The 19,730-nt window shown below is 46.4% G+C and overlaps 1 protein-coding gene across 1 annotated transcript in view; it reads right to left on the bottom strand.

Moving 5' to 3' along the window:
- Window positions 1-1,346: 1,346 nt before the first annotated feature.
- The window catches only part of LOC147440457 (Polyketide synthase, enoylreductase family protein), a 77,940-nt gene continuing 59,556 nt past the window's right edge, over window positions 1,347-19,730 (bottom strand). The window contains exons 2-10 of the mRNA XM_086530198.1: window positions 15,271-15,368; window positions 15,067-15,198; window positions 14,843-14,986; window positions 14,651-14,753; window positions 14,090-14,180; window positions 2,215-2,291; window positions 2,071-2,149; window positions 1,862-1,980; window positions 1,347-1,717 (exon numbers count right to left, since the gene is read on the bottom strand). Coding sequence (XP_086386324.1) covers window positions 1,621-1,717; window positions 1,862-1,980; window positions 2,071-2,149; window positions 2,215-2,291; window positions 14,090-14,180; window positions 14,651-14,753; window positions 14,843-14,986; window positions 15,067-15,198; window positions 15,271-15,368 — 940 coding nt within the window. The 3' untranslated portion in view covers window positions 1,347-1,620. The remainder of the gene's footprint in view (window positions 1,718-1,861; window positions 1,981-2,070; window positions 2,150-2,214; window positions 2,292-14,089; window positions 14,181-14,650; window positions 14,754-14,842; window positions 14,987-15,066; window positions 15,199-15,270; window positions 15,369-19,730) is intronic.

Raw genomic sequence — 19,730 nt, 5'->3', positions numbered from 1 at the left:
CCTCAATAAATTTCTCGGCCTCATTCACTTTCTTTTGTGTTTTTTTTAATTAACCACCCAAGAAATTGTCATTTTTTTATTTTGCTCCTCCCCTTCTTTGATGACCTGCACTTGCTCTTTTATGGTGTTGAGCTCTTCCATTGCCAATGGTTGAAGTTCCCCTTCTTCGAGTGCACTTTGTGAGCCCACCTCTTCAAGCTCCTTCTTGAGTCATGCAATCTCCTCATCTTGCGCCATCACCCATTCCTCAAGTGTCTTTATCGTGCATAAGAGATTACAATTGATTTTGTTGATGGTCGCTTGCATTTTCTCTTTGCATTTTTGGATGGCATCTTCGAGGGGGTCGTGCTTGTCGTTTTGCTTCCTCATGGTCGCTTGTTCTATTTTTGTGACATTGTTTCACTATTCCTCTGAGCCACACTACGCGTACGGTGGTAGTTACCACATTTTGATCCTCGCTATGCATACATTCACCACATTATGCATACATTTCCGCTCCTTTTTCGCAAAATATATGCCACCGTGCCGTACCTACTACTGTCTTTGGCGCGAGAGAGAGAGAGAGAGAGAGAGAGAGAGAGAGAGAGAGTTGAGAAAACTCACAACAATCGTTGATGATTGTGAAGCCATGGGGGCATTGCAAATGTGTTTTTACTCTGTATATTGTATACTCTTTTTTTTTTTTTTGAAATCGTGAGTCTTTTAAAATAATAACAATTCTTGAAAGTCGGCAACAATTCGATGTTATGAACAGGCCAACAATTGGTCTCCATAGACAACATCATAGACACAATTCCATGCTCTCTCACCCCTCTAATTATTATTGAGGACATCCTTTATTGAAGACTAAGTCCGATCTTGAAAGATGTCCAACACCCAAATCAACCAAAAGGAGTTTGAGCCAGATGCATTCAATGTAACTATAAAAGCTGCCCTACATTGAACTTCATAGCATGAGCTGACCTCATGGACACAAATATACTATAGATAACAACACAATCAACAAACTTGGAAAGTATTAAATTTAAATACAATGACTCCTTACAAGAAAGCAATTCTATTTGGAGTAAACTCCTTTGTGATGTGGTTTAAATAGAATACAACTGTGTGTGTGTGTGTGTGTGTGTGTGTGTGTGTGTGAGAGAGAGAGAGAGAGAGAGAGAGAGAGAGAGAGAGAGCTTTTTAAAAACTGCACATCCATTTCAAATCTGTCGCATTAATGACTTCCTAAAAAACTTAAGAGAGAGAGAGAGCTTTTTAAAAACTGCACATCCATTTCAAATCTGTCGCATTAATGACTTCCTAAAAAACTTAAGAGAGAGAGAGAGCTTTTTAAAAACTGCACATCCATTTCAAATCTGTCGCATTAATGACTTCCTAAAAAACTTAATTGAACATTGCTCCCAAGCTCTTATTTGTTAAAAGCCTTTGGCAATACTGTATGTTCAGTTGGGTATCTAACTTAAAGGTTTTATATACACTCATCATTTCCCATCAAGAAAAGCTATGAGAGCGATACATCAAATATATCAAACACCATCACCGTGATCTCTCAAGGTATGCATATCAAAATCATAAGTAACATATAATTCCTTGCAAATCCCTCATGTTTTCTTCCGATTATGTGAATGTCAATACTTGCTTGATTGAAGACCCATGCATACCAAGAGCGTTCTCCAAAGCTTTACGAAACTCTATAAACGGTAGTTGTTCCGTCCTGACATAAAGACATCCAAAACTCATTAGATAGGATGAAGAAATTTAAGTACCTGTAATCAAAAGTGGCTCGTTTGCTGCTGCTTTGCAAAAGAAAAAGGAAATGTAAAAAATCACAATTCTCTACTGTTTTAGAGAAACTTACAGATAGACGAGCTTTTTGTCATGAACTAAACCAAGTATGTAATCTATCATCTTTGCTAAATCAGCTGGTGGATGATTGTTCACCCACTTTTGCAGCCAAAAACCTTTCAACTCGATGCCCTACATCTCAAATTTATTGAAAGTAAGCTTGTTCCATTCATTAACATTAACAAGCTTTTTAAGACGATGACGAAAGACTTTAAGATCCACCTTAAAAATCATGGCAGATGTTGATACAGTGATAGGCTTCTTGGACATACCTCCATAGGTCACCATTGTTCCATTTTCCCTTCAACAGTTCAGAAACTTGATAAATGAGTAAAACTTCCTATTTACCATGTATCAGAAACTCACCTTAGAAGCTTCATGACGGAAGTTGCCGTATTTCCACCCACACAGTTCAAACCTAGCTTAGCATCCTTGAAGAAAGCCTGCAAACAATAAAAACAGCTTTACATCAATAGTAGCCTAATTAGAGAAGATAAAAAAAACATGAGCGAGAATAGTGGTCTTATTAACGCCAAAAAAACAATCCTAAGAGACCTATTTGACAGGATTGGAACTCTTTTTTCAAACACCACCTCAGAGTCAAACGCAAAGAGTTTTGTAGTATGAAAACATAGTTTGATTCCAAGCCCCGGGCCAACTCAAAACGAGGTGCTAATTTTTTAGCATCTTACAAGCATTGTGTAGCATTATGCTTCAAAATAAAACCTAAGTAAGTTACCATTAGGGAAAAACATACGTTTTTTAGTCGATTATGGTCAAGTTTAATTTAGGTTATACTCACTGCTGTGTATCTTCTTCATCAATAGCAAGGAGACAGATGAATTGAGGAGGAGAGGGATGAAGAATCAGTCTAAGAGTGGGGGTATATACAGCAACGATGCACCACCCTCACCAAAGCAACACCAATACTACTGCCAACCTTTGTGATATGGGGTTGAAACTCTAGCAATAGTCAAGAAACCTAGCTGTAACTGCAAGATCCTCGCCGAGGTTAGCTAGATCCATCCCCTGCATCTGTACAAGTAACAATCAGCTCAGCTGAAGTTGAGGGGACTCCGTGCCGATGCTACACTAGACTCATCCGATGTCTCAAACTGAACCCTGTAGCACCTTCTTCCCAATGGAGAGACAATCACAAATAGGCATCAATAGAAAGGCGGCTCTGAGGAAGTCTAGAAGCTGAATCCCTGACAGCCTCTCTCCAACCGCTTCGCATACCAAACAACATTTCTTTAATGTAGCCCTTGAGCTGTGAATGGAACTGAGTGTATTGGCTGAAAGCCTGATCCCAATGGATAATCCATCAGAATCCATGATTAAGAGCTAGCTCACCAGTGATAAACAAGACCAAAAACAACCCAAAACTGGAGTAATGACCTAGCGGGATTCCCCGCCTAAACAGTGGCTTGCCAGAGTTTGAAGCCTAAAAGGCTCATGTGCCTCCAGTACTGGACTGCCTTTGATGAAGAACATCTAATCAACTAGCCAATATGAAACAACAAATACACGATACCCGTCTGAGCTGAAGGGTTCTAACAATGACAGGCCAAACCACCTGCTGTAAACTTCTGCAAGAGGTGAGCCACAACAATGTTCTATCCTCAAGGGTAAACCAGTGTCTATGACAAAAGTGCCTCATTGAAACTTCTCCTTGTCCTCCAAGGATGTGACAAAACCACATTGTCTATGTTGTAAATAGAAAAGGGGGATTGTCCTCTAGTGGTGCATATGCTGACGTACTAGGAGGGAAATAACAAATAGCAATGTAGAGATATCTGCCTGTCTCTGCCTTCAGTCTCACCCACATGTACCTAGCCTGCTCATCCTTGCGTGCTATATGTATCAATGGCCGCAACTCCTCCCTGAATAGAACTGCCACTCCCCCTGAGCCCCGTCCTTGATGCTCTGATCGGGTCTCCTATTTGCAAGCTCTCTCCCAATTATATCCGCTCATCTGTGGCATGACTGCCCAGCACAGTAACAAAAACGGGCGGAACGGCCCCTGACCGTATCGAAACGGCGTTCCAGCCAGGTCAGGGCACCGAAATGCAAAACTGCTTCACTGCTGTCCAAAAAACACTGGCATTTCAGCCCCAAAAAGTTGAAAATGCAAGTGGAGCAGAGGGTTTTCCAGCGACGAAAAACTGTCCTGCTGCTAGCGCTTGCTGTGGGGAATGCAAATCTGGTGTTCTCCAGCAAAAACGCAAGGGAAGAAGGGTGTCTCCGCGATGAAAAGACTCCAACTGATGGTGCCCCCCTCTTGGTGTAAAAACGCTGGCTGATCTGATCGTGGGAGAAGAACCTCATGCATGTGAAGCGCCTTGGATCATGAAGAGCCTAAAGCTCTGATACCATGTGAGAGTGCGCATGTGCTGTCACAACCCAGTGACGTGGCTGCCCTTGTACACACACACCTACCCCTTTTGGCATGGACAGTCCCGCGGAAAACCCGACTGAAATGATGACGTGGCATTGCCGTAGGACTGGCCCAGAAAATGCGGCGCAAATCGCGGAATGCTGACGTGGCAGCAGCGTACGGAAAAGCAGATGCGTGGGCAGCTTTTCATCTACGTAATTAGCAAGAGAGAGAGAGAGAGAGAGAGAGAGAGAGTTTATTTTTTTAAAAGCTTTGCTTTATTTTCCTACCAAGGAAGTGAGAGGAATTGCTTGCTTTTAATGTGCAGCTTTTGGGGCTCTGCTTTTGGCATCCCTTGTAATCTCTTTATAAGTGTGGGGAGGCTTCCCACTTCTCAGAGCATTTGGACGCAGAGTCTGGAAGTGAGAGCCTCCCGCTCCCTTGTACTTTTGAGTTGCAGATTAATACAAAAAGAAATACCGAAAGGGGCACCAATATCTCTAGGCACGAACTCCGCCGGGCCATGTCGAATCAATTGTGAACTGTGAACTGTTTTGAAGTGAATTCTTGTCGTGTTGCGGTAGAATCTTGACTTGGGAGTGTTTAAGTTTGTTATAGTGGTATCAGAGCACGGCCAATTTCTCTTCTACTGGGAAATCCAATCCTTTTTACGCGGCACTTATGGATTCAGACAAAGATCAATTGACTTCCTCTGCATCCGGAGATGCGGGAAGAGATCACGAAGAAGATTCATGCGAGGAGTACGGCCCGCCTCGGCCTACTCAGGCGGAGCTCGAAGAGATGGAGTGTCGACGATTGATCGACGATGCAACAAAGATGATGCTAAATTTTGCGAAGGACCCGAACTTTGCAAAATTTATGAGCCAGACCTCCTTCGATGAGGTGCACTCACAGTGGCGGCAAACCACAGAACCACCCCTCAAACCGGCACTCAAGAAACCTCCTACTCCAAAGATGTTTACATAGCAAGAATTAGAAGAGGTGGTTGATGCACGGCTTTTTGACACACAAAACAAAGCAGAAAAGCACGACAAAAAACAGAAGAAAGGAACTACTTCCCGGGTTATTTGGGTCGTCAGTCTGCATTTGCATCGGCAAGAAAGCAGAAGAAGCGCGTTCGATTTGAAGGAGTACCCAGTTCTTCTAGCTCCTCTGACTCGAGCGAAGAAGACAGAAAAAAAGCAAAAAGCAAAGCTTTGGAAAGGGCAAGAAAAAGGCAAAGAAGTCTAAATCTCGCCCAGTTGTTGACAGTTCTACAGAGGACTCGTCTTCGGATAGTTCGGACTCTGACGACAGCAGCTTTTATGCAAAGAAGAAGAATTTTTATAAAGCCAACCAGTATGACTTTTTGGAAGATAAAAGCAAGAAAGCCTGAGAGTTCAAAGAAGGTGGACAATCAATTAAATTTGACACGTTTTCTGGATATCGAGATGCTTCGAAGGCTTTGGCCTTCATACAACAATTTGACATAGCTTTCTCTGGAGGGCGTTACTGGGAGCACTCCAAGATTCAGAGGGCTACCTCTAACTTCAAGGGAAATGCTCGAACTTGGTGGTCCACGCTTCTATTGAACAAGCCAGTGCCAATTAAATGGCTGAAATTTAAAAGGCTTTTTATTTCTTCTTGGCTGACTTGAGAGTACGAACGCGACATACGAACTGCTTGGAACCATCTTCGGATGACCAAGAAGGATACATTGGACGCATATTGCGAGAGATTCTGGAGCTCTTTTCTACCAGCCTCTTCATTTAAGAAGATCTCGTTCAAAGAACAGATTGAGCGGTTTACCTTGGGACTTCCTATAGAGATCCGAGATCACTGCTTAGAGCAAAAGTCAGATTTCATTCAGGAACTGATGAGTCATGCGAAATGGGGTTTTGCCATTCATTCAGGCCGTTTGACCTACCCCACAGATGAAATCATGACGCAAAGGACCGAACAGACTTCGAACAATGAAACGAGAAAGAGGAAGAGCAACCCAAAAAAGAAAGAAAAGGATGCACGACCCAAGCTTACTCTTTGAGAGAGAGCTCTCTACATCAAAGAGGGGAAGTGCTTTGGATGCGGGGAAACTAGGCATATCTCCGCGAAGTGCCCTAAAAAGGCACCGAAAGAACAGAACGACAAGGATGAAGACAGGCCTGAGGGTTCGAAAGCAGCTGAGGAACGTGGACAAAAAGGCAAGATGAAAGCAGGACTGGTTCTAGATTGCATGGGTACTGACAGAGTACAGAACTTTGCCGAGCTTGGGGCAAAGTGAAAGACCAAGAAGCCCTGATTTTCTTTGATGGAGGAGCCAAGGCCAACTTTTGGTCGTCTTTTTGCCTTACCTGATATAGCTCATTTCACCTAAATTGGCGGCGCGGCTCGAGATAACATCCGATCGGATGGGACCACTAGCAGAGGCAGTTCTAGCCGCACCCGGCAGGGATGTAGCCATTACACCTGTCATTGGCAAACTTCGGTTGCATTGTCACGGGTATTTGGGGCATGAGGACTTCTACATAATGCCCTTGGAAGGTTGCGATGTCCTCTTGGGAATTCCCTGGTACCATAAGAACAATGCCGTGGTCGACTATCGGACGAGAAAAGTGACTTTGACTACAGAGAAGGGCCAAACTATTGTACTTGATGTAAAACTTAAGGGCGAGTCTACCCCTATTGTATCGGCTTCGGCCGTTTCAAAATTAATGAAATCCAGTCTGTTTTTTTACTCGATCTTTTTGAGAGATTGAATGATGAGAATAGGACAAATATGTCTGAACTTGATAAAGAACGCCAAGATTTTCTCCATACTCATGCCGATTGCTTTTCAGAGGGCTGCCAGGTGAGTTACCACCAGCACGTCCTGAGGATCATACCATTGATCTGATACTTGGAAGCACACCACCGAACCGGCCACCTTACCGTGTGAGCCGAGCCCAGAATGAAGAAATTATGAACCAAGTGAAAGAGGTAAAGGGTCTTGTCCAACCTAGTACTTCACCGTACTGCTCTCCAGTGTTGTTGGTTTTGAAGAAAGACGGATCTTGGAGAATGTGCATCGATTATAGAGCTCTCAACAAAATCACCATCAAGAACAGATTTCCGATTCCTAGGATCGATGATATTCTTGACCAACTACAGGGATCCTCGTGCTTTAGCAAGATCAACTTGAAGAGTGGATATCATCAGATCCGAATCGCGTCGGAAGATGTCTACAAGACAGCTTTTCGGACGACTTTTGGGTTATTTGAGTTTTTGGTGATGCCTTTTGGCCTAACCAATGCTCCTGCGACATTTAACCAGATGATGGACAAGATTTTTCGAGAGTACAAACTATTTGTTGGCACTTTTTTTGATGACATCATTGTTTTCTCCAAGGATGAGGCAGAGCATAGAGAACATCTGCTACAGGTCTTTTAGGCATTACGAGATCACAAGTTGGTGATTAATGCAAAGAAAAGTGAATTTTTGGGACACATTGTCTCAGCAGCAGGAGTGCAGATGGACCCGGCCAAGATAGAGACTATCCGTGATTGGCCCGATTTGAAGAATGTCCATGAAGTTAGAAGCTTCTTGGGATTGTGTTCGTACTACACGCAGTTCATCAGAAAGTTTGCAGAGGTTGCTTCCCCTTTGCATTTGTTGACGCAGAAAGGAGTCCCTTTCTCGTGGGAACCCACAGAGGTTGACTGCCTTTCAGACATTGAAAGAGAAATTGACTACAGAACCAGTTTTGACTTTGCCGGACTTGCAGAAGTCATTTGAAGTATATTGTGATGCTTGTGGTCGTAGTCTGGGTGCGGTCTTAATGCAAGAAGGCCATGTCATTGCCTATGAGAGCCGATTGTTCTCAAGGCCGGAATTGACAACATAGATTTATGAGAAAGAGCTTTAGGTGGTTATCCATGCTCTTACTCAGTGGTGACATTACCTACTCGGAGCAGATTTTACTCTCTTCATACACCATCAGAGTTTACGCTACTTCTTGTCACAGAAGCAGCTATCAGAAAAGCACATGCGGTGGGCAAACATCTTGTCACAGTTTCACTTCCAGATTGTCCATGTGCAGGGACAGAAGAATGTGGTGGTAGATGCTTTGTCCCGGAAGCCGTTGGTTCTGGCGATTTCCGCGATACATCATAGGAGCTTCGAGGATATGGTCGATCAGTATGCCACAGATACAGATTTTGCAAATATTTTCACTCGGATACGCAATGGGGAGATGGTAGCGGGATATTCCATTCGGGATGGCTACTTGATAAGTAAAACCATGTTGTGCGTTACACAGCCGTTGAGGGAAAAGGTTATGACCGAATGCCACTGTCCACCTTTTACGGACCACCACGGCATTGCTACCACCTTGAAAGGGGGTAGAGAGATTCTTCTTTTGGCCGAGACTCAAGAAGGATGTGGACGATTTTGTGCGCAGTTGCTTGGTATACCAGAAGGTCAAGTTTGACAAGCATAAAGCACAGGGATTGTTACAGCCTTTACCCATACCCACCCGCCCCTGGGAAAGTATTGCAATGGATTTCATTTTTGATCTCCCGAGAACACAGAGTGGTCACGATGGTCACAGAGTGGTCAGAGATTGCTAATTCAAATGGTACTAGATTTATTGAAGTCTTATATCTCCGATCAGAAGACTCAATGGGAAAAGTATTTACCTTTGGTGGAATTTGCCTACAATAACACGATACACTCTTCGACGGGGAAGGCGCCATGTGAGATTATTGAAGGTGTTGCAAAGGTTCCACCCTTCCTAAGCACGAAAGATAAGATTTTTGAAGCCGATGAGTACACGCGAGACTTGGACACGGCTTTTGCCAAGGTCCGCGAGGCTTTGCAGAATTCTCAAGAAAGAGAGAAAAAGGCAGCAAATCGCCATCGTCGCGATTTGAAATTGAAGGAGAACAATTGGGTGCTCTTATGTTTTGAGAAGGCACGCCTCAGAAAGAAAAAGGGAAAGGAGAGGCTTTTTCCAAAGCTTAGTATGCGATACTATGGACCTTTCCAGATCTCTGAAAAGATAAATGATGTCTCATTCCGACTGAAGCTGCCCGATACTTGGAGAATTCACAATGCTTTTCATGTGAGTCTGTTGAAGCCTTTTAAAGGCGATGTGGGGAGTCTGATGAGCAACCCGAAGTGAAAGAAAACGAGGAGATCCTTGTTCCAGAACACATATTGGCACATAAAGACAGAACGATTAAGGGTAAAGTGATAAGGCAGTTCTTGGTTAAATTCAAGAACTATCCTACATTGGATGCAAAGTGGATGGAAGAGGACCTAGCTGATACTCCTCAGATTGTGAATCTTTACCTTGAAGCTTTTGGTTTAGCATAGCCTATTCCAAATGGAACCCTGAACTCAGCTTGGGCGGAATCTGGTGCAGTGGGTATGCACAAGAGGGGAGTTGCTCCACTCCTTTGTCAACATATTGCCTCGATTTTTGATATTGAAGTCACTGATGTCTCTTTGAGTTTCAGGGATACTGTGAGTTGACAATATTCTACTGTATGACTTTATGAACTGGAATTCCCAATAATATGATACTGATTTGTTCTTGACTTGTTTGAGTGCAGGAACTGATAGACAAAATGACAGTAGCATTTTGGTCAGAATGATCTCGATAGACATGGTTGCAATAGGGATTAGTCAATCGGGCATCTACGAGGTCCTTAGCTAGATGCGATTGCTAATTGCGTTGCCGATAAATCATGGTATGAGATCCGAATGAATGTTGAATGTGATTTGTCATGTGATATCCTGTGATGTCAAGTGATGTCCTGTCGATTGGTACATGTGCTAGATGTGTGTTCCTAGTGCGTCGGTACTAACAGTCAGTGTCTACTAAGACAGTTTATGGCTTCTGTCTGTTTTGCAGACGTAATCGAGGACGATTACAATGCTTTCAAGAGGAGGGTATGTCACAACCCAGTGACGTGGCAACCCTTGTACACACACCTACCCCTTTTGGCATGGACAATCCTGCGGAAAACCCGACTGAAATGATGATGTGGTGCTGCCGTACGGACTGGCCCGGAAAATGCGACGCAAATCACGAAATGTTGACGTGGCAGCAACGTACGGAAAAGTAGATGTGTGGGCAAGAGAGAGAGAGAGTTTATTTATTTTTAAGCTTTGCTTTATTTTCCTACCAAGGAAGTGAGGAATTGCTTGCTTTTAATGGGCAGCTATTGGGACAGCTTTTGGGGCTCTGCTTTTGGCATCCCTTGTAATCTCTTTATAAGTGTGGGCAGGCCTCCCACTGCTCAGAGCATCTGGACGCAGAGTCTGAGAGTGAGAGCCTCCCGCTCCCTTGTACTTTGAGTTGCAGATTAATACAAAAAGAAATACCGAAAGGGGCGCCAATCTTTGGGGCCAATATCGCTAGGCACGGAACTCCGCTGGGCCGTGTCGAATCAATTGTGAACTATGAACTATTTTGAAGTGAATTCTTGTCGTGTCGCGGTAGAATCTTGACTTGGGAGTGTCCAAGTCTGTTACATGTGCAGAAGCGTGAGAGAGAGAGAGAGAGAGAGAGAGAGAGAGAGAGAGAGAGAGAGAGAGAGAGAGAGAGAGATCACAACAAACGCTAGGTATGGAAGAGGGGGCGATCAGCCCCCCATGACTACTAGAGCATGAGACCGTACAATGCCAGATGATATATCTGTGACCATGGAAGTGGGTACCCCCCTGGCCCCTTAAATAGGTGCCCAAGGGGAGGTAGGGCAATGCAAGGAAAAAACCCCCCACGACCCAACAAGAAAAAGAAATATAGGGCGCCCAGCATAAGTGGGCGACCGGCCCAGAACTCGGGCGGCCGGACATGGTAAGGCAACCGGCCCAGAAGTGGGCGGTCAGACAATGCACTCTATATGCGTATGCAAAGGGTGGAGGCACACTAGCCATACATGCATGCCCTAGACCTGTGAAGCAGGAGAGTGGTGCAACTCTTCATCAGCATAAGGACCCCTCTCCACCTACGTTTTTTGCAGATCCACATGGCAATCACCTTCTGGCTACAAGCACTAGCCTTCTCAGGTTGCTTCCTCGTCGGAACACCCCTCCCTCTACCTGCGTATTCAACCAACAGATTTGCGTTTTTTTTGGACAGCAGCACGGGGCTGAATTGCCAGCGTTTTCTGGACAGCAGGTTAGCGTTTTCAGAAGATAGGGGCAGTGCTGGGCCTTGCCCATTGGATCTTGCTATTCCTACATGGCTCGGTATCCGGTGCCTTGCCGGCAACAATCCTCTTCAGGTGTTAGGACTTACACCACTCTGCTGCTTCACAAGCCTAGGGCATGCATGTATGGCTAGTGTGCCTCCAGGCTGGCCACCCTTTGCATATGCATTTTTTCTGAATTGTCTGGCCGCCCACATTTGTTCGGGCACCCACATATATTTCCTATATCATGCTAGGTCTTGGGGGCATATTCCTGTATTGCCCTACCTCCCCTTGGGCACCTATATATGGGGCCAGGGGAGGCACCCACAGTCATGGTCTGACACATCTCAGTTGTATAGATCTTCTTGCTCTGGTAGTCATGGGGGGCTGGTCGCCGCCTCCCACATACCAGCGTTCTTTTGTCTCCTATCTCTCTCTCTCTCTCTCTCTCTCTCTCTCTCTCTCTCTCTCTCTCTCTCTCTCTCTCTCTCTCTCTCCTCTCTCATGCTTCTGCACACGCGCACTCACATGGTATCAGTCGCCAGTTGAGTCCAAGGCGAATCATCAAGCCAGGCACACGATGGAATATGGAGTTTTCCGTCGCGGAGGACCCTCCTCCACCTGCATTTTTAGGGCAGATCTACTTGCGTTTTTGCTTCTGGCTGCCAGTGCTGGCCTCTACAGACCTCATCATCGCGAGAATTCCCTCCTCTTCCATCTGTGTTTTCAGCAAGTGCAAGACAGCAACGTTTTTTGCACCAGCAGCAAAAGAAGACACCTACGTTTTGGACGGGGTTGCGTTTTCAGGCTGGGAGCCATCTGCGTTTTCAGCCCAACTCTGCGTTTTTGGAAAGCAACAGCTGCCCTTGCATTTTCAGGCTGGGGCATCAGCGTTTTTGGTACAAGAGGGGGAGCGCTTCACACCCATTTGGATCTTGCCTTTCCAAACCGGCCTTGCATCCAGTGCATTGCCGGTGAGATTCCTCTTCATCTGCTACAGATTTCAGATATAAACACTTGCTGTTTTCTCTGTTTTCAGCCCACCTGGGGTTGTGCCAGGGATTCACCATCCCTCCTACACCCTTTGCACCACTCCGGACCTTGCCGCGAGCGTACAAGCACGCTGAAAATTGCTGGACAGCAGCGTTTTCATCACCTCGCAATTGCGTTTTTGGGTGGACAGCGGCCACATGGTTTGCGTTTTTTCACAGAGGATGAAGTTACCTCCTGCCAGGACACCATCCAGTGGTGGTCCGTGTGGTCTCTCAGTGACTACTGCAGTACACGGTATTTTCCATATCGGCTTGATCATCTACGGGCGTACGATCCTTGGAAGATCCATTCATTCCAGCCATCATTTGGCGGTTGCGCATTCCCAATAAAATTATCCTCAAAGGCACCTACATCAAGGCGTAGAGATCCACTACAATTCCAAGCGGCCACCTTTAATTTAGTCCCATAGGTCCCGCACCGTCATGTGAAGCATCGCTCCATTATCACGACCCTCCCATCTCTATAAAAAGCAATCTTCTCTTTTTCCCTGGCCGCTCTAATCTCTGGCATTACCGAACAATCTGCAAGAGTGTGTGGTCATCCCCAAGAAAAATACCCGTCTTCTTAAGAGTGGGTCTTTTCTTCAAAAAGTCCTTTGCTTGCAGAGAGGGGAAGCGGAGGATAAGCACTCTGTCCTTGGAAGTTTCCCCCTTGCTTTCACTTTTCTTGTTACCTACTCGCCAAGCCTTTGTATGCACTCGCGCAGTAACCCCCATCATAAACATGAGTTCGTTGACCTCTTCCTCAACAATATCTTGGTCTTTGAGGCCGGTAAACGGAGGATAAGCACTCTTTCCTTGGAAGTTTCCCCCTTGCTTTCACTTTTCTCCTACTCGCCAAGCCTTTGTATGCACTGGCGCAGTAACCCCCATCATAAACATGAGTTCGTTGACCTCTTCCTCAACAATATCTTGGTCTTTGAGGCCGGTAATCCTCACATGTAAGGAACGTACACGCCTCCTTTGCTCCTCTGTAGTGTCAAGTTAATGATGGTGGGTGTGGGAGTGGAGGTTGATTCTTTGCCTTCGCCTTTTTTGGTGACCTCAATAAATTTCTCTGCCACATCCGGTTTCTTTTGGGCTTTTTTAATTACGTCCACCCAGGACGTTTATTTTGCTCCTCCCCTTCTTTGATGACCCAAACGCTCTTTTATGGTGTTGAGCTCTTCCATTACCAACGGTTCAAGTCCCCTTCTTCGACTGCACTTTGTGAGCGCTCTTCAAGCTCCTTCTTGAGTCGTGCAATCTCCTCATCCTGGGCCGTCACCCGTTCCTCAAGTGTCTTTATCGTGCCTAGGAGGTTGCGTTTCATTTTGTTGATGGTCGCTTGCATTTCCTCTTTGCATTTTTGGATGGCATCTCCGAGGCATACATTCACCGCATTATGCATACATTTTCGCCCCTTAACCCTGACTGACTTTGGCCTGCTGCTGACTTTGCTGCGAACCCTTATCTGCCACTGTCACAAACCCTCTTGCCCAATTGTGCGCACAAATCCACTGTCACAAACCCTAATCTGGCAGCATGCAGGGCATGAGAAAACCCTAAACGCAGCAGACTAAACGCAGGTACAGCAGGGCGCAGGACAGCAGGTTGCTTCGGGAGAGAGAGAGAGAGAGAGAGGCTGCACATACCGGCAATTCCTTTGGATCAAGCTCATTTTCAGTAAAAATTCCCGAGGCACCCAGAACTTTTAACCTCCGTTTCACCTCTTCCACACCTGGCCTGTAGCACAAACAAAAAAATAGTTACATTAAACCTGCTGCAAATTGTCTCTGTTTTTAAAATCTTCAGGATAGGGGTACCTGGGTACCTGTCTACAATATTCTATTGGCAAACATTGAATCTGCTAAAAAATTTCTCTCGATTCAAAATCCTGGGGACAGGTACAGCTTTTTTAATATTACATTTATGCAGTTACATCTTTTGCTAACCTTTGCATTTCTATACACTCTTATATTCTTTAATCAGCGCATCCTGCATCCTGCTGGATGCTAAAAGCTTTCTCTGCATTCAGCTCTCCTTTAAATATATGCGGTTTAAAAATTCTGATCTTAAGGCAAATTGAATGCATGTGGAAAATTTCTCGCAGCAGCATATTGTGACATAAAATCTTCAAATAGTTATGCAAAGCCCTAATAAGCATCAACAGAGAAACATAGCATAGGAGCAGCACGTTAATGAGACAAGACTACCTATCTCTAATTATATTGGTAGTTTCCAGGCCCCGCAGATGGGCTAGTTGGATTACGCATTGTCCGACTATACTAGTTGCACCGTTCTGCACGACCACATCTCCTGGAACCATTTCCAATCAAGTTTGAGCAAATGCAGGTACTTTTTTTGCGTGGTGGTGATGTTTTTTGTTGTTTGTATGTCACACTGACCTTCACTAAGTGGAACAAAATCCTCAAGCATACGTAATGCGGTGCATGGATTGATGAATGCCGTAGCAGCATACTCAATTGGAACATCCTTACGAACCTTGCACCAGTCTGTCTCTTCCTTCACCACGTACGTTCGCCACGTTCCTACCATTCACCGAACAGAATGTAAGTGTAAATTAGCATCTGGTGAAGTCCACAAGAGACTGTCGCTCATATAGACCTACCCAATCCTGCTTTTGCAGGGATAACCCAATCATTCACGGCAAGGTTCTGGACTCCTTCCGCCACAGCTATAACTTCTCCTACACCCTCATTACCTCCTACCGCAGGAGGAGAAGGTCCAATAGGGTAGACGCCTGAAAAACCATCATGTGTAAGAAAAGAACGAAAGCTTAAACTTGAAATAAGTCATCAAACTTGAAACTGACCTTCTATCCTGTTTATGTCAGATGGATTTATAGGAGCTGCAAGCATCCGCACACAAACTTCCTTTTCCTTTATACTTGCTCCAGGAAGATCCACGAGTCTGCATTCACAACGAAACAACTCTCTCTCTCTCTCTGCTGCCCTCGCGCTGTGCTCTGCTGCCGCGCTGTGCTGCTGCTGCGCCTCCTCGAGCTCTCTCTCTGCGCTGCTGCTGCCCGCCCTGCCCTCGCGCTGTGCTGCAGCTGCGCCTGCACCTGCACCTGCACGCTGTGCTGCTCGCCCTCGCCCTTGCCCTTGCCCTCGCGCGGTGCTGCCCCCCCTGCGCTGCCGCTGTAACCCCGCCCCCCCCCTCGCTCCGCCTGCAGCTGCGCCACACACCGCTCCCCCGCTCCCCGCGTATGGCGTCCCCTCCCCCCCCCCCCCCTTCCCCTTTTTTACACGTAGGATGTCCCCCCCTCTTCTTCTATGCGTAGGAAGTCTTTAATTTATTATTTATTTATTTATTTATTTATTTATATTTTCTTTCCGGAGCATGGTATCAAGCACACTATGTTGTATCGGCTTAGTCTCATAGGTCAATTTGGCCTTTTGAATTCGTTTTGAATACGTTAATATATCATTTTATTTCCCTTTTCTTTTTGATAACCCCTACCCCCTACCCCCCCCCCCCCCCCCCGCCCTTCTTCCCCCCCCCTCCCTCTCTCTCCTCTGCACTCTATCACTCCCCCACTAGCCCAGCCACCACGCCCGCTGCTAGTGTGGGTGCACACGTACGCTTAGGGACCCCTTGACGGACGGCGATCAAGCATGAGGAAGCTGAACGATAAAGCCGACCCCCTAGAGGATGCCATACAAAAGTGCAAAAAGGAAATGACGGAGGCCACTACCAAGATGAACCGCAAGCTCTGGGGGCACAATAAACATACTCGAAGGACGCATGCTGATCCAAGAGAGCAAGATAAGTACGCTGGAAGACCGAGTGACGACTCAAGAGGCAGAGATTGTGTCGCTCAAGAAAGATCTCGCCGAAGCCCGATCAAGAAACACACTAGAAGAGGGCGAATCAAGGAGCTATTTGCTACTTTCCCCCGAGTACATCAGTTTATGCATCACCCAGAGGACAGTCCCCTTTCTCTATTCTAGATGATGACATATGGGAGTTCTCTAGAGATGGTGACATTATCATACTAGGGGACTTCAATGCTAGGACTGCCCATCACCAGGCAGTGTTTTATGATACTTCAGAGGAGATGCTAAGAGAGCTAGATGTCATGGAGACGGGCCTGTCCAAACTATCACACGATGTAGAATATACTGAATATGGGCCACACCTAATAGACATGGGCACTGCACATGGATTGGCCATCTTGAACGGCCTACACAGATTTCCTGCTGCGGGAGGTTTTACATGCTTCCCACACAGGCATGGAGCCAGCACAGTGGACTATGTCATGGCACAGCCGAATCTCATCGCTAGTATCCAAGATCTCACAATTGGGCCCAGACCGGTCGGGGTAGCAATAGATCATGCTCTGGTGTTGATGACCATCTCTTTCAAGTTCAATGTAGCACACAGGCCACGGGTAGCAGCCCCTACTCGCTATACATTCACACGGGAGACGGATTCTGTATACATGGACGGGATCTATAGACACCTATGCACTGAGGACCCGGGGCGACCTTTGGAGGAGCTAACTACTATATTGACACAGACATTGCATGAGGCAGCAGAGCAGAAGCATACTCACACACCCAGCCTAAGCAGAGCCACCGATCAGGAGGCATGCCCTAGAACAGCTGGTACAATGAGGAAGCCAAACTTCAGAGGGAGGTGCTATTGGGGGATGTCACTCAAACAGTCACAGATTGACTTCCGACGCCTGGTACGGCAGAAAAAGAGAGCTTTCTTGGCTCGACTCGAGCAGGATCTATATCAGCTATTCTTGAGTCGGGACTCGCGGGAGGCATGGCGGCTCTTTCATGAGCAATCCCCCCCCCCCCTTGCAATTTCCTCCACAGAGACCTGGGGTCAATACGCATCATCCTTGTACACAGTACTTGGACAACCGCCCCTCCCCAACCCCCCCGACCCATGCCCACACACATGTGCCTTTTTCACCCGCTGAGATGGTGAAAAAAGCCATTGACAGGATGAGGACTGGGAGAGCATAGATCATGATGGCTTAGTCGCTGAGCATTTCATGCATGCCAAAGACCTACTAGCAGAGCTTCTAGCAGTTATGTTTAACCATGCCATGTGTGAGGGCCTACCGAACACTTGGAGCCTATCTACGATCGTACCTATCTTCAAGGCAGGAGACCCCATGGAGCCTGGGAATTATCGCACTATTATGATTGGGCACACATTGGCACGGTTCAATCCAAAAACGGTGGTAGACTTTACTTCAAACCTTGATTTAGCTTTCACCCATTATTAGTCGTCTATTATACCTGCGCAATAGTGACACAAGAGAGGGGAATGGGATACAAATGCTAGAATGCACCTGTATGAGAAGACCGACACCAGATTGGCCCCTAACTTAGGCGCCCCTTTCGGTATTTCTTTATTGTTTAAAAGAGGGAATAAACGTTGTGGTTCTTTCCAAGCTGCCCTGCACAACCTTGGCTGAATTTTGACTGTTCTGGCCTCATTTCGGCAGCATAACTGTACTAGGACCCTTCACGGTCAGTATTCCCACGCATTAAATGACTTTCCCGACGCATACGGACACTTTGCAAAACCTGGCGAGAATCTGCAGCACGCTGAATTCTCTGTTTTCAGCCCTGAAAATGTGCCAGATCGCCTGTACAGCGGTCCCCTTGCGTCCCCGAACCTCCTGGGGGTATTAGGGTCCGTTTAGGGCCAAAACCCTAAACCTGCAAAAATACACAGCAGGCTGTAATTCACTGTTTCGGGCTCCGTTTCGCGCGCCGGTCGCATCTGTAGCAAGTCCTCGAGCTCCCGCACCTGTAGGGCTACTTGCCCTTTGAATCGGACGAGATTTCTGGCGTGAAACCTCTCCGAATTCACCTGTACTTGCGGGGGGATTAGCCGCTAGCTAATCCAGTACCTGTGCAAGAGGCTCTTGCCTCGGCAATCGCGCATGAACCCACACAACTGTACATTGGTCAAATGAAGAGCCCACTAGAGGGGCATAACATACTGCCAAAGGGGAGAGAGAGGGCAGTGCGTAGCGTGCAGGGCATCACTCCTGGCACCGCACTGTACATAAAAGGGAAAGCAAGCACTCCATAGCTCTTAACCTGTGACAAATCTGAAAATGAGGCTCTCCCCCTCCTAAATTCAGCGCCAACTCTTGTTGCATGAGGCAAGTGCACCAGAAGGTGCCACTTGGCACATTTATAAGCATTTTCCCATTTCGGGGTTGCCGTCTAAAAATATCCCAACCGGTTGCCCCAGTTGACTTCACGGCAGAGTAAGAAAATGTTTCCCTTGTCATTCCGGAGGTAATGACGTCAACACATTTTCAGGTCCCAAAATAGCAGTTCCCTAAATTTTAGGAGATGCTGCGATTGTATCTTTCTAGGTCATTCGACCCTCTTTGTACACTGTGGCCACACCCAGAATTGAAATGTAGCCTTTGTAGCAAAGGATTCCACTTTGGCTAGTCAATGACCCCACTTGGCTAACCATAGTCCTTGTCCAATCTTAGTGCTCTCTTGCCCTCAGGCCTCGACTCCCTCTGGACAGTTCCACACTAGCTATGCAATGCAGGGCAGTTAGATTTCCAGAGGGGTGTTTCCAAAAAGTGAAAGTAAATAGATAATAAGAAAGAAATCAACAAAAAGGATAGATAGTAGTCACACGCTGGTGACACCCCCCCACTAGTGGTGGAGGCGCTCACCAGATCAGTCTCCTTCATAAACCGCACATGGGAACTTCCCAGAGACAGATATGCTCGCATAGCACTTGAGTCCTCTCGACAATTAGCCATACAAGGAGATACAACATGCTGGTATGGGGAGATGACATCATGGTTTCAGGCGCATGGGTTCAGCATAGACAGGCTGTCAGCATTCCAGTACTCATTGGATGCACCATCTCTCATTCTTACACGATCGGAGATCACCAAGCTCATCCGCCAAGACCTGACCCAGCTAGACACCAAGAGGACATGGATACAACCAGCACAAGAATTGGGCACGAAGATGGCTTTCTACAGAGACCACCTTCTCCAACTTACGGAAGATGGTTTTGTGACAAGACCAAGATACATGGATACCCACTTGTCTCATGGGATACGATGTGCTATTGGCCAACTACGCACATCGTCTCACCAGCTGCGAATTGAAACTGGGAGATACAGCGGAGTACCAACAGAGGCCAGGACATGGCCCTTGTGTGACATGGAACCGGAGACAAAGCTGCATTATACATGCCGCTGCCCTGTCTACTACGAGACACGAGGCCGCTTCCATTGCCTGTTCAGAGAGGGTTTTG

This window comes from Adiantum capillus-veneris, chromosome 15 (assembly GCF_014529385.1).
Source record: "Adiantum capillus-veneris isolate H3 chromosome 15, ASM1452938v2, whole genome shotgun sequence".
Lineage (NCBI taxonomy): Eukaryota > Viridiplantae > Streptophyta > Polypodiopsida > Polypodiales > Pteridaceae > Adiantum > Adiantum capillus-veneris.
The sequence above is the reverse complement of the archived record's forward strand: the minus strand, read 5'-3'. Positions and strand labels throughout refer to the sequence as shown.